Below are 12,701 nucleotides of genomic sequence, written 5' to 3'. Positions count from 1 at the left end.
GGGGCTGACAAAAGCTCTTTTGCAGAAGGTGTGCTGTGGTTGAGGAGCTGTCACCAGGTGAAGAGGCTTCAGGAGGAAGTGAACAGGCTACGTGGTATTCGAGTGAACAAGTGAGATAGGTTATTTAGAGATGCCACAGTATCAAGACTCCCAGGAGTCTCAAACCTCCATTGTAGTGGAGAAGCAGGTGGACTCAGAACCCTACAGGGTAATTAGTCAAGGGCCTTTTAGTCAAGGGTCTGCTCAAGATGAAGGCTGGAAGCAGGTCACTCCACATGCTGGGAGGAGGTTCCTCCTCCTCCTGGAAACATGTAGAACTGGAACCTTCTGCAACAAGTACGAGGCTCTGGAACAAGGCCAGATGATGGGGTGGGCAAAGGACCTACTGGGACAGAGGGCCCTCCTAAAGCAACACCTCCTGTACCCGCATCAAGACCTCTGATAACACGAAAAGAAGGGTAGCAGTAATAGGAAACTCCCTCTAAGGTGAGGGAGGTGAGGGACAGCCTGATATGCAGACCAGACCCAACTCATGGGGAATTCTGCTGGCTCCCAGAGGCATGGGTAAGAGAAATTACTGGAAAACTCTCTAGTCTAGCAATGCCCTCTGATTACTATCCACTATCGGTTCTTCAAGCCAGCAGTGATGAAAAAGCAGAGAATTCCAAGGACAATCAAAAGAGACTTCAGGGCTTTGGGTTGAAGGTTGAAGCATCAGAAGCACATGTAGCAATTTCCATAATACTTTTGGTAACAAGGAATATTGACAGGAATAGGCAGATCCACCAGGTCAACACATAGCTCCAAGGCTGGTGTAAGCAAAAAAATTTTTTTTTTTTTTTTTTTTTTTTTTAACCATGGGATGTTCTGTTGAACACCTGCTCTACTGACACCTGATGAGATGCACTGAGGGGAGGGTGGGGAAGAGCTCTAGCACAGGATCCAGCAGGGCTCATTGACAGAAATTGGAAGGCAAAAAGGAACAAAACCAGGCTTGCCTCTGGGGAGCAATGGCATGGTATGCAAGAACTTGAGAAAACTAATGGGATCCCTCCATCTCCTTCAGGTTTGTTGGCTGCAAAGCACCACAGCTGAAATTGTTTCTACACTAATACACAAAGCACGAGGAACAAGACCATCTCAAGCCTTTGGTCCAGTCCCAGAGATTTGATATCATTGGTGTAGTGAAAGTGTGGGCTCAGTCCTGTGATTGGAGTGCCCTGTTGGTCACAGGCCCTTCAGGAGGGATGGGCAGGGCAGCAGTGCCCGGGGTGGCATTGTAAGCCATGGCAGGGATGGAATGTACAGAGCCTACAGTTGGCAATGGCACAGTTGCAAGCCTCTAAGAATCAAAGGAAATACAAATAATGCAATGTCACCTTGGGAGTCTACTATAGACCAGGATGATGACACTGAGGCATGGCTCTCTGAGGAACTAAGGGACACTTCCAGCTCAGCTGCCCTTCTCCTTATGCAGGACTTCAACTTGCCACAACTCACTGGGAACATAACACAGCTGATGGGTCCCTTACAACTCAGAATTTTTTTATGGATCCATGATTCTGTAGGGTGTATTTCCTTCAAGTCTTACCTAGCTTCCGTATTTTAAAGAAACCTACAAGTTTAATACTGTGCTGCGACTGAAAACAAATTACGCTACAAAGTCAAGTTAAAAGTTACACTGTGATAAGGTTTTATTGAGGAACTGCTATTCAGTAAAAAAGTGCAGAAACTGTTGAATGTCGTTCTCTGAGTAGTCTCAATGGCTCTTGTAGCCATGTAACATCAAACAACAACAAAAAATCCCCCAAAACAATGACAAAAAAGATATGCAGCTGAACTCTAAGAAGTGGGGTTTTTTTGAAGTTGCCAAAAATTTCAAGTTCCTGGAGAAAAAAAAAGAACAGGAGAAGAAAAAAAGGTTAATTTGAATGAGTTTGAAAAATCTGGTTCTTCTTTCTCCCTCTTATCCCCAATAAATGCTTGTAGTATCTAAACAAATCAAGTTTAAGTACTCTGGTCCCAGGGAAATGGGGAAGGGGAAAGAGGGCAGGCAGACCCAATGAAACACAGCTCTACAATGCTGTATAGAAAAGTTAAGGTATTATTTCTCAAAATTCTTATTCTACTTCATTCCTATCTATTGGAAAGACTTGTGTCTCTTTAGTTTATTATAATAAAATTAATATTTAGAGATTTTTTCTATACCTGGAAACTCAAGAGTGTGTAAGAACCAGTTCACTGGAATGAAGAATCTAGGTTTATAAAGATACAGCTTGCTACATTTTGTAAGCTCATGTCCAAAGACACTCAAACTCATTAAGAAAGGAATGAAAGAACTATTTTCCCACCAAGATAATATACTACATATAAAATTTTCCGTTTTCTATTTATGCAAGTATAAGTTCTAATAGTTGCTCATATTCACCTACTGTGGTTCCACTGGAAAATAAATGAAACACATTTTACTGCATGTATTAATTACCACACATTTAAGAAATAAAGCATAACTAGGAAGAAAACAGTATTTATAATTTAATGCTAATTTTAAGTGTGTAGAGACACTAAAACATTACCACAAGTATCAGTTCAAACAGTTTATTAAAATATTATTTTATAGTTATACAAAATATATTTCAAAATTTTCAGAAGAAAAATCAGAACAACAGATAAAAAAATTCTACAGTTGGTAGCTAAAAATATCAACAGAACATTAAAAATTTTCTCCTCATCCAAACTGTGCTTATTCTTCTTCTGTGCACACACAGTAATCTGTTAAAAAATAATTAATAACAATACAGAAATATCTTCCTGAGAGTATCTAACAATTTATCATCTATTTTAGAATCAGGAAGCAATAATTTTACACATATTATTACACATTTATCCTCAATATAATACCATATTCATACAGAGATACTTATTGATCTTCATCTTCATCATTCCTATTTTGGAAATTCAGTGTTCTTTGGTCTCTTGGAGGGTCTGGCATGCGGAGGATTCGAATATGGGGACTCGTAGGCAGAGAACTAAAAATAAAGGATGCATCATTTCAACAGTGTTTCTTCTCCAAGAATTTTAGTACTTCCATTTGATTCTTTACACTACATATTTTCCTTTAAATAACTCCACTTTTTTTCTTTGTCAGTTTTAAAAAACGTAACATGAGGTGAAGTTTGGGCTTCACTGCACTGATCCTGGGCCCGAGTAGAATAAAATCTTGAGGTAATGACAAGCACGCATTTCAGTCATGTGATTTCTAACAATTAGACTGCCTTAACTAGAGAAAAGGTTATTTTACCAAAATCTCCAAACGAACAAATGATGGAATACAAGTAAGGATTTGCCTTACAGATACTGAAGTAGCACACACTATACACACATGTAATCAATCCCAACATACTGAGATAATTTACTAAACATAAATTCACATGGCTTCTCCACTGATTATTATAAATGGATTTTTTCTGAAGTTGCCCCCATATTTTTCTTAAATTTAATGTTTGCTGAACATGAAACATGGAACAATATAACAAATTCAAACTGAACTTGAATTACTAATTTTTTCAACAGTAACCATGCAAAAAAATCCTGTGTGTTTACTAGTTTCAGAAACTCTCCACAAAAGCATTTCCACTGAAATAACAACAGATACCACTCCTCTACTTTTTATATACTTTAGTGAGGGAAGACAATTAGGAATAAATCAACTTCTTTTTGAAGACTGCTTTAATCACCTCTTAAGCTTCACTAGATACACTGGGTTAATAAGAGAGGAGCTGCCTGCACAAGGTTAGAGACATGACTGTCCCCTTAAACTGGGAATGGCTCTACCAGGGTTTATATAGAGGTTTTGAAAGAATTTTGAACCACTAGATGACAAATTTAAAACATGAAAACATGGTATAAGCTATGACTCTCTAGATCAGCAACACTAAAACCTAGAAAATAAAATCAACTCAAATCACCAACCCCTTTAAAGTAGTATAGTATTAACAGAAAACAAATCCTGTCTTTCGTTATTTTTGGGAGAGGAGAGGGACATAAAAAGCTAAGCTAAGAAGAGCCTGCTTGACAAAAGAAAACATTTCTAAAAGTTGTTATTTCAGATAAACTGATTCAAGTCCCACTGAATGACCATTATGTTAAAAAAACTCTTTAAATTCACAGAACTGCTTCATTTTTTATGTTCTACTGCAACAAACAGCAGAATTTCTTTCTCCTCACATTCAACTTTTTCAAATACACTCCTTGCAAGAGAACTCCCTTGCAATTCTTGTATCCTGAAATAAACCACAAGAGAATTACCTCATGCTCAGGGGGGTGAACAAAATGAACTGTCGATGCCGCTGAAAATCAGCTCTCTCCAGAATCATGTCGATGGCAATTCTTCTGTTAACCATATCCTAAAGACAAAAGATTTGTCAGGTAGTGGTACTGACAGTAATAAATACATTAGAAAGCATGATTCTAGAAAACCTACCAGAATTAATTGCTATACAGTCAAGGCTGACTAAAGAAAATGTCTAAATAAGACTAATAAAAACTAAGAAAACCTGGAGAAACATTAGGGTAAAAATTTGAAAGCTACAAATTATAGCCTGGGAAATTCTTAGACTCTACTTTTTAGCAAACATGGGCAATGGAAAGCTTCTATCAGAAAAATCACACATTCATCTACTTATAGTGTTTTTCTATCATCTTTGATGTACATACAGTACTTCTTACTTTATTGGTATGCTGAGATGAACTGTACTTTAGCAGAATAATGTTTCCTGTAAAATCCTGCCTGAAAAATCACCTGAAAGGATTTAAGGGCTCCATGAAACCTATGATATTATGGAACTTGTTTTTATTAGGTTTATTATTGTTATTATCATTATTACTATTTTGAATGGAACCTTATGCATTAGGCTTACTGAAAAGGATGTGCAATAAGAAGCTGTTACTAGGAGGGACCAACAAAGCTCTACGGCTGTGTACTGTTCTTCATGAAAGCAGAGATCTCCCACAAAAACACACCGTGGAGTCCTCATGTGGTGGGGCTCTGGGACTACACCAGGAGTAACTACAGAACGTGTGTGGACAGTAAGACAACAGTACTGGCACTGTGGTGGAAAGACAAATTGTGGGGAATAATTTATGGAATAGATGACGTGCAAGCTCTTTGCAAGGCCTACACTTCTGAGTATCCATCATTTTCTGGAAAGATGGATAAACCTCTGTACTACTAACTTTTAAAAGAGGATCTAAGATTTGAAAGTTGGCTGAAAAACGACTGCTTCACTACCTTAGATGCATACTGTCCTTTTTGAAATTCTTTAAGAGAAACTGTATTATCTTTGTTCCCTCTAAGTGATTCCTAGTAAATAAATGATTGATGAAGATGGGACACTGAGACAAAATTAAATAAGGCAGTATCAAAACTTTGTCTCACAGAAGTAAATATTTTCTCAAACTCATACCACCCTGCATATTTAATAAGGAGGAAATAAATCTTCAAAAAAAAGAAAATAAATTTCAATATGAGTTAATGGCCTGTCCAGGGAAGCTGTACAAAAAAATATGATTTATCAGTTTTAGCAAACATTAGTATTTATTGGTCATTATTCTGCATTACAACATTTTGGAAACATTCTCCTAGCTGAAGTATGAGTTTCTGTAAAATGAGCAGCAACAGTGAACCCAGCTGCTACATCTGCTCTGAAAAAACCCACACTGATCTCAAAATTGGCAGAAATCAAAGCACATGCAAAGCCCAGAATGTCCCAGCAATATGCAGAGTCAAACTCTGACAAACACAGTACCAGCTGATTTCTTGGTTTTGTGCTGAACAATGGTTTGAACACATAAATTAAGAGAAAGGCTCATATTTCCGGATACAAACTTCAGAAACAAAATAAGCTTCATATGACACCAAACAGAGTGAGTAAGATCCCTAACAAATTTTCTTTTGGGGGATTTTGATTTTGGTTTGGGGGTTTTTTATAATTTACAGTTAACTACAGTGGTTTAAAATCTAATCTAATTTAAATTTAAATCTAATCAAATACAAGTAACAACCCAACTATTTTGCTAATTTATACAAATCAGAATGGAAGATACAGTTTAAGTTTAAACTATACCATGTAGACATCAAATTCATCCATGCATCTGAAAGGAGATTCAGAAATGTTCCACAGAGAAAGAATGAAACAAACTGTGGAGAAGGAACGTTCACCTCCTGATAAGGATCTCAGATCACTACGGGCAGCTTTTTCTTCCTCTCGAGGCTGAACCTTAAAATAAAAATATTGGAGCAATTTTTAAATCTGAGATGAGGACATACTAACAGAACCATAATTTTAACAGCAAACACATTCTACATGAACAGAGATCACTTGAAAACACTTTTCTGCATTTCACTGCAATTGTCATTCCGGAATGGCATGGCTCCTAACCATTTAGTAACATATTTCTAGGATCACTGCAACTTCTTCTATCACAATCATACACACTGAACAGATTGAATGACTGTGCCAGAGTTTTGTTATTCAAATCTCTATTTCTAATAGCTGTTACACAGTGTTTAATAAATGTCAACATAAATGTTTACATAACAGTAAAATCCCATGGTTACTGGGTACAATAGAAAAGCAGATAATTGATTTACAGAATTTTAAATGAGGAAGGGATTCTTTACATGGAATACATGAAACACTGGGAACAGCCATTTGGTTACATTGATTATGATGACATCTTGTGGTACTCCTTCTGTAAGATGAAACTTGGGCATTTTCTTGCCCTGCTAACTGCATTGCATTTAACAAGTTAAGCAGGCAAATATGGATTATTTTGAAGTGGAATATTTTTTTTGCAGGGAATTGTCTTCTTTTTGCAACTTACATTCCTTGACTAAATACAGATCTATTTTGTGAGATATGTGAGACATCAGCTATTAAAAAAATATATTCTGATAAAGTCAAGTAATGACTTGGTATTTTATGGACTGAGTTTAGTTCTTCAGATACATGTGCTTCACCTGTCTAATTAAGACTGTTTACATGTATTTATGTTGCCACTGTACATTTTTCCCCTTAATCCCTAAAACTGAAGTCTCCCACAGAAAAAAAAGTAAATAAATCCATGATAAAACTTTTTGGGATGTATGTTAAAAGGTACACAGAAAAAAAACATATTGAAGCTTTCCTGAACTAAGTTGTTTAAATAACAACTAGTGCCATTATAGAATCACACAAATACTGCTGAACTTCCTATCAATGAACCAGGAATTACTTATTTTGAAAGACTAGATGACCAATCCACATTTATTCCTTGTAATCTAGCAACCATTTAAAATCGCAATGTTTTCTGTCCTTCCTAGTTTTCAAAAACATCCTACTGTCACCAAATGGGACAAAAGAAACTTATCCAATACTCTGGGTAAGTGTTGGATAAGTTTGTTGTGATTAAGGACACTTCTTCAATGAGGCTTTTGGAAACTCCTCCAATGTGTCCCGCTCAACAGACAAAATCCAGCCATTTTTACATACTTTTTCTGCTGAATCATTGTCACATAAGTTCTTTTACATACTATGCATACATAATATGCCCACTCTTAAATTTAACCTTTGCAATGACTGGTTTTGCTAGTTATATAACTTCATCAGTATTCTTATCCTAAAACAATCATTGGTCATTTCTACTGAGGTTTGCTGACTGGAATCATTGATATTCAAACCAAGATGGGAAGGGTAGGAGGCTCCCAAGCAGCGTAACTGGTGTGCATGACAGTCTCCATAGCTTCTTAACCAAAACACAGAAGTCCAGCAATTTCTTGGTGAGGTTCCTATGGCTGCATATTTCAAGCACAACACACCTAACATTTCTACACCTTATACTTCACGATTTTCTACTTGTAATCATAACTCTTTTATATGATTAAATTGATTACTTGATCAGGATATAACACTACAACTTAGTGTATCACATTTTGCAGAGGGAAAAACAATTTTTTTCTATAATTTTCAATGCATTTCTAGTATCTGAGACTAAGATAATAATTCATTATGTATTATAGTAACTGAAGTAGTATAAAATAACTTACTGTTATGGAAAGTGTCTCATTCTTGTGATCAAAAATTATATGTCCAGAGCAACCTCGAACACGTAATAAGTGCTCAAAGTGGAGTTTGCATTGCATAGAAAGGTTCCTTAAATCAAGCAAACAAACATTAGGGGAGCAAGTTTTTAAATACATGAAAAAGTGACAACGGATTTTCATCAACAGTTCCACATCATTAAACATTAAGCCCTCCTCCAATAACAACATTTCCCCAAAATCAACTGCACTCTCAAATGGGTGACATTAGACATACTGGAGACAATCCTTTTGAAGGAAGGCAACAACAAAATCTTCATGGACAGGTATAAGATATTAAGGGACTGAAGCAAGAAAGAAGGGGTGTACACAGTAATGCAGAAGAAGCTGTCAAATTATAGAATCTGAATCAAGATCTTCAAAGATTTTCATCACAGAGCAGAGGAGAATTGTTTGGCCTAAAATGAGATTATAAGAGCTCAGCACCACTGCTTATAATCAATAAAAATGAGTGACAGCACAGATTATTTCAAGTCCTAGTATGTTGCTGACATTTTACTGACTGAAACCAGCATTCAGACAGAACTGCCTTGGATGAAGTCAACACAGTTGAGGTCTTTGGGATAAAGCAAAATACAGGCTCCACTATCTCACTGCTTTTCCAGCTGTCAGTCCAGGCTGCCTCTAAACTCTCAGTCAGGATAAGACTGAAAGTGGGAGCAAGCTTAGGTGAAAAAGATTGTTGTGAACACTGTCTTAAACTCACCTTAGGAATTGCCGATACACTTTGAGCCTCTCTGTCATCACTTCATCCAGCACTGCAATAAATCTCCTTAAGTTCTTTACTTTATTGCTTGCATCCTCGTATCTTTCCTTTGCATAATGAAATTGCCTGTTTTAATTAACAGAAAGGTTAGGAGTAATATGCATTACATTAAAACTGAGCTATTGTTGTAAATTCTGAAAATCATTTTGATAAGCAGAATATTCAAATGAAAACTTTCTTGTGAGAATTTATGTGAAAGCTAAAAGCATTTGATAAGTAAGACACTGTTTACAACGAAATGTCAACCAAAATTAAATCTTAATTTTATTTTTAATTATTTTGAAAATAAACTCTTTCACCAAGGAGAATGAATGACTGGTTTCTCCATGCTCAAGAATATCTGAGGGGAGTGCTTCCTTGAAATACACTCAAGGAGCTTCCCAGCTTGTGCATTAGTTACTCAAACTAGAATTATGCTTAATCCTCAATGCATCACAAAACAATGGCAAGTTAAATTTGTGTCGTCATAACTGGGATATTTCAAAACACTAAGAGGGTATCTGATTATTGGTCACATCTTATATACAGCACAGATGCTGCTTAAAATCACTGAAAGGTGTTTCAGGACTCTTACGCCTGTTCAGTACTGGGAGAACCAGTACAAAACATTTCTAGAAACAGCTTAAGTAGTAAAAACACACATAAACACATAGTGAGTCAGTAAGAAAACTCTCAGTAAGAAAAGTCTTCTTTCCCCTCTCTTTTCCATCCTATCTGAACTGTTTTAGACAGTAAAGATGACTTACTGGATTATTTCTTCTCTGTTTCCACGGTGACTGCTTTCTAAATTTATCTTCTCTCTCAAGCGATTCATTTCTGCATCAAGACTTTTAACAGTTCTGCTGACCTTGATGGGCTCTGAGAAGATTTGCCTTGCTTTTGCCATTTTTTCCTAAAGGAATGTTCGAAACTCAAAAAACTGTCACATTTTTCAAAAATCTGTTTAGTCTTCACAACAAGTATTTTATGCTACAAACTCCAAGCAAGAACAATATTCTTGTGTTCTTTCTGTTTTCATCACAGCAAACTCAGTTAACAATTTTATCAACAACATTTATACATGGGTAGTTATTTCAGTGCCAAGAACTGTATCCAAGATTTTTAATACAATCACAGTTATTTAGCTAATGCAGATAAATAAGGAACCAAAATCACCATATTTAAATAGGGCAGTCTTCCAAAAGTCTTTATGGATGTGATTTCAGAGTTAGTTAATAAAGCTTGATTAGGTAAGTCTTCAAAAGACCAGATATGTGGCCTGTAAAAGGAAAACCCTACCATCCAAGAAACCAAAACAATATTATTCAATTTAACTTAAGCCCCAAATTTTAAGTAATTTTAATCTTCTCATTGCAAAAGACAGAAGAAATGATCCTAGATAGATGAACCCTAATTTATCTGTCAAGAGAGAACAGGTGTCCTATCAGAAAAAAAAGAAGCTGCAATTCACTTAGATAAAATTACTTGCTTTACCTAATCAGTGTAAGACATAGCTGAGAGAATACTCAGTGCAGCTGAGTACATTAATATGGTCTGTATGTTATACAAGTGCAAGGATTTATTATTAAATATTAGAAGAATCATGACCATCTGACTTCAATAGCTAAAAAAAACCCCACCACACATACCTCTAATTCCTTTTCTTTGGAAACTAGTAAATCTTTGTGCTTATTTATGCAAGCCACGTGTTCTCTCTGTTTATCTTCATAGTGCTGCAAATGGCGTTTACTGTTTTCCACTTCTGACTCAGCCTGGCTTAATTCAGCCTGTTTGGAACAAATCACGATATGAGCTGTTTGGGGTAGATTCCTGAGATCTCTCTAGTGTTTACTGACTTCTCACAGGTTGTTCTAACTTCTTTTGCTTTCAGTAACACTACTTCTGGGAGCATTAACAGCAGCTTATGAGAAAGTCTATGCTCAATTCCAACAAGGAACAAATACATGCAATGATCTGAGGAATTGTATCTTGAGGTAATGTTTCAATCTTTAAAAAAAGCTATGCTTTCTCCTAAAGCTCAAAAAACTGCATGTATTTTTTACACTATATTCTATCTGGAACTTCTGATGCCTGTGTGATATCAGCCAGAACTGCATTTTTGTGTGAAAATTCAGTGTCCTGCTATAGCTGTAATATAAAATCATAGAATCATAGCATAGTTAAGGTTGGAATAAACCTTTGAGAACATTAAGTAAAACCATCAACGCAAAACCACCACCATACACACCATTAAACCACATCCTCCACTATAACAGCCATACATTTTTTAACACTTCTAGGGGTAGTGATTCCACCACTTGCCTGGGCAGTTTGTTCCAATGGTTTACAACCTTTTCCATGAAAATTTTGCTGCTCATATCTAAACTAAACCTCCCCTGGTGCAATCTGAAGCCATTTCCTCTCCTTCTGTCACTTGTTACCCAGGAGAAGAGACTGAGCCCCACCCCACTACGATCTCCTTTCAGGTGGTTGTAGAGACTGGTAAGGTCCCCCTTGAGCCTCCTTTTCTCCAGGCTAAACAGCCACAGCTTCCTCAGCTGCTCCTCACAGGAACTGTGCTCCAGACCCTTCACTAGCAACCTCTATTCTATGTAAGTACTGATACTATTGAAGTGGTTATCTTTCCAGAGAATCAAAGAGGTATAAAGAATGACATGAATTAGGACATACTGTCTTCTTCATCCCTGTCAACTAGATGGCTTGTCTTAACAAAAATAAAAAACACCAAACCAAAGAGAAAAAAACAAGAAACAACTCAAAAACCCCACAACAACAAACAAGAAAACCAACCATCACCAACAATAATATATGCTCTTACTTTTTTCCAATTCTATCTTAAAAGCACAACTTGCTATATGCCAACAGTTAATTAAACAACTGTAGAATACTTAACAACTCATCTGATTTAAAACCTCTTCAGGAATTTCAGTGCTTCCCCCACTTGTGTTCAGTACTCTTAATAACAAGCAATAATGTTTTCATATTGTGAATAAATCTCTTCTCTTTCCATACAGAGTGGTTCCTTTAAAATAGATAATATCTCTAGAATTTCCAGATTAGATACATTAGAACCAACACATTTATCTGTTGTTTTGCTACCCTCTTTCTGTACTCTTTTGGTTTGCTCTTTTAATTTAGGCTGACTACACAGCAATTTACAGTTTAAATGAGACATATAAGAGATTCCTATAGCGATCTTTAAGTTTTCTTCATTTCATCCTTCTACAAGTTTACAGTACTATAAATTTCCTGAACTCTTATTTCTGTTTTCTACTTTCAAATTGTAAGTTCTTCTTGCCAAAGTGAGACTGCCTTCCACTTGCCAGTATTAAATTTGGCATGTCACCATTCTGCTATTTATCTTAAGTCTTGCTATTTCTCTGCCATTTCCAGGTGCCTTGTGTAGTCTTGAATAATTAAAACTATACACTGGTACCTTCTGTGAATATATAACTTCATAAAATAACAATCAATTCATATAGAACATCAAATGATATTTTGAGAAATGAATAGTTATGCACATTCTTAGCCAAGGTTTCTTAGAAACAAAATAAAAAATGTGATGCACGAGAAAGCAAAGTCAAGGAAACTGTTTTTCCTGCCTTTTCACTCCATGACTAAAGATACCAGGAAATGAACTCTCTTTAAACATAAAACACTACAGTGACTACACGTAACAATGAACACCACCTTCAAAATATCGCCAAGCTTATTTCCCAACATGCTCTAGATGGAATGCTCCATTTCCATTTTCTAGGTGACCTTAAGTATATCAGGAAACAAGTTCTCTTCTCC

At 36.2% G+C, this 12,701-nt stretch overlaps 1 protein-coding gene across 6 annotated transcripts in view; it reads right to left on the bottom strand.

Moving 5' to 3' along the window:
• The window catches only part of SMC6 (structural maintenance of chromosomes 6), a 43,438-nt gene that overhangs the window by 2,601 nt on the left and 28,136 nt on the right, over positions 1-12,701 (bottom strand). For 5 of the 6 annotated variants that reach the window (XM_041489171.1, XM_041489170.1, XM_041489172.1 and 2 more), the window contains 7 exons: positions 10,535-10,672; positions 9,653-9,798; positions 8,847-8,972; positions 8,087-8,192; positions 6,126-6,278; positions 4,309-4,406; positions 2,585-3,029 (listed from right to left, as the gene is read on the bottom strand). In XM_041489171.1, coding sequence (XP_041345105.1) covers positions 2,921-3,029; positions 4,309-4,406; positions 6,126-6,278; positions 8,087-8,192; positions 8,847-8,972; positions 9,653-9,798; positions 10,535-10,672 — 876 coding nt within the window. In that variant the 3' untranslated portion in view covers positions 2,585-2,920. Of the gene's footprint in view, positions 1-1,680; positions 1,887-2,584; positions 3,030-4,308; positions 4,407-6,125; positions 6,279-8,086; positions 8,193-8,846; positions 8,973-9,652; positions 9,799-10,534; positions 10,673-12,701 lie in introns of those variants that run through there. The other variant, XR_005956966.1, reaches the window with a different exon arrangement.

This window comes from Pyrgilauda ruficollis, unplaced genomic scaffold (genome assembly GCF_017590135.1).
Source record: "Pyrgilauda ruficollis isolate IOZ18807 unplaced genomic scaffold, ASM1759013v1 scaffold90, whole genome shotgun sequence".
Taxonomy (NCBI): domain Eukaryota; kingdom Metazoa; phylum Chordata; class Aves; order Passeriformes; family Passeridae; genus Pyrgilauda; species Pyrgilauda ruficollis.
Note: the sequence above shows the minus strand (reverse complement) of the source record. Positions and strands in the feature narration are given on the sequence as shown.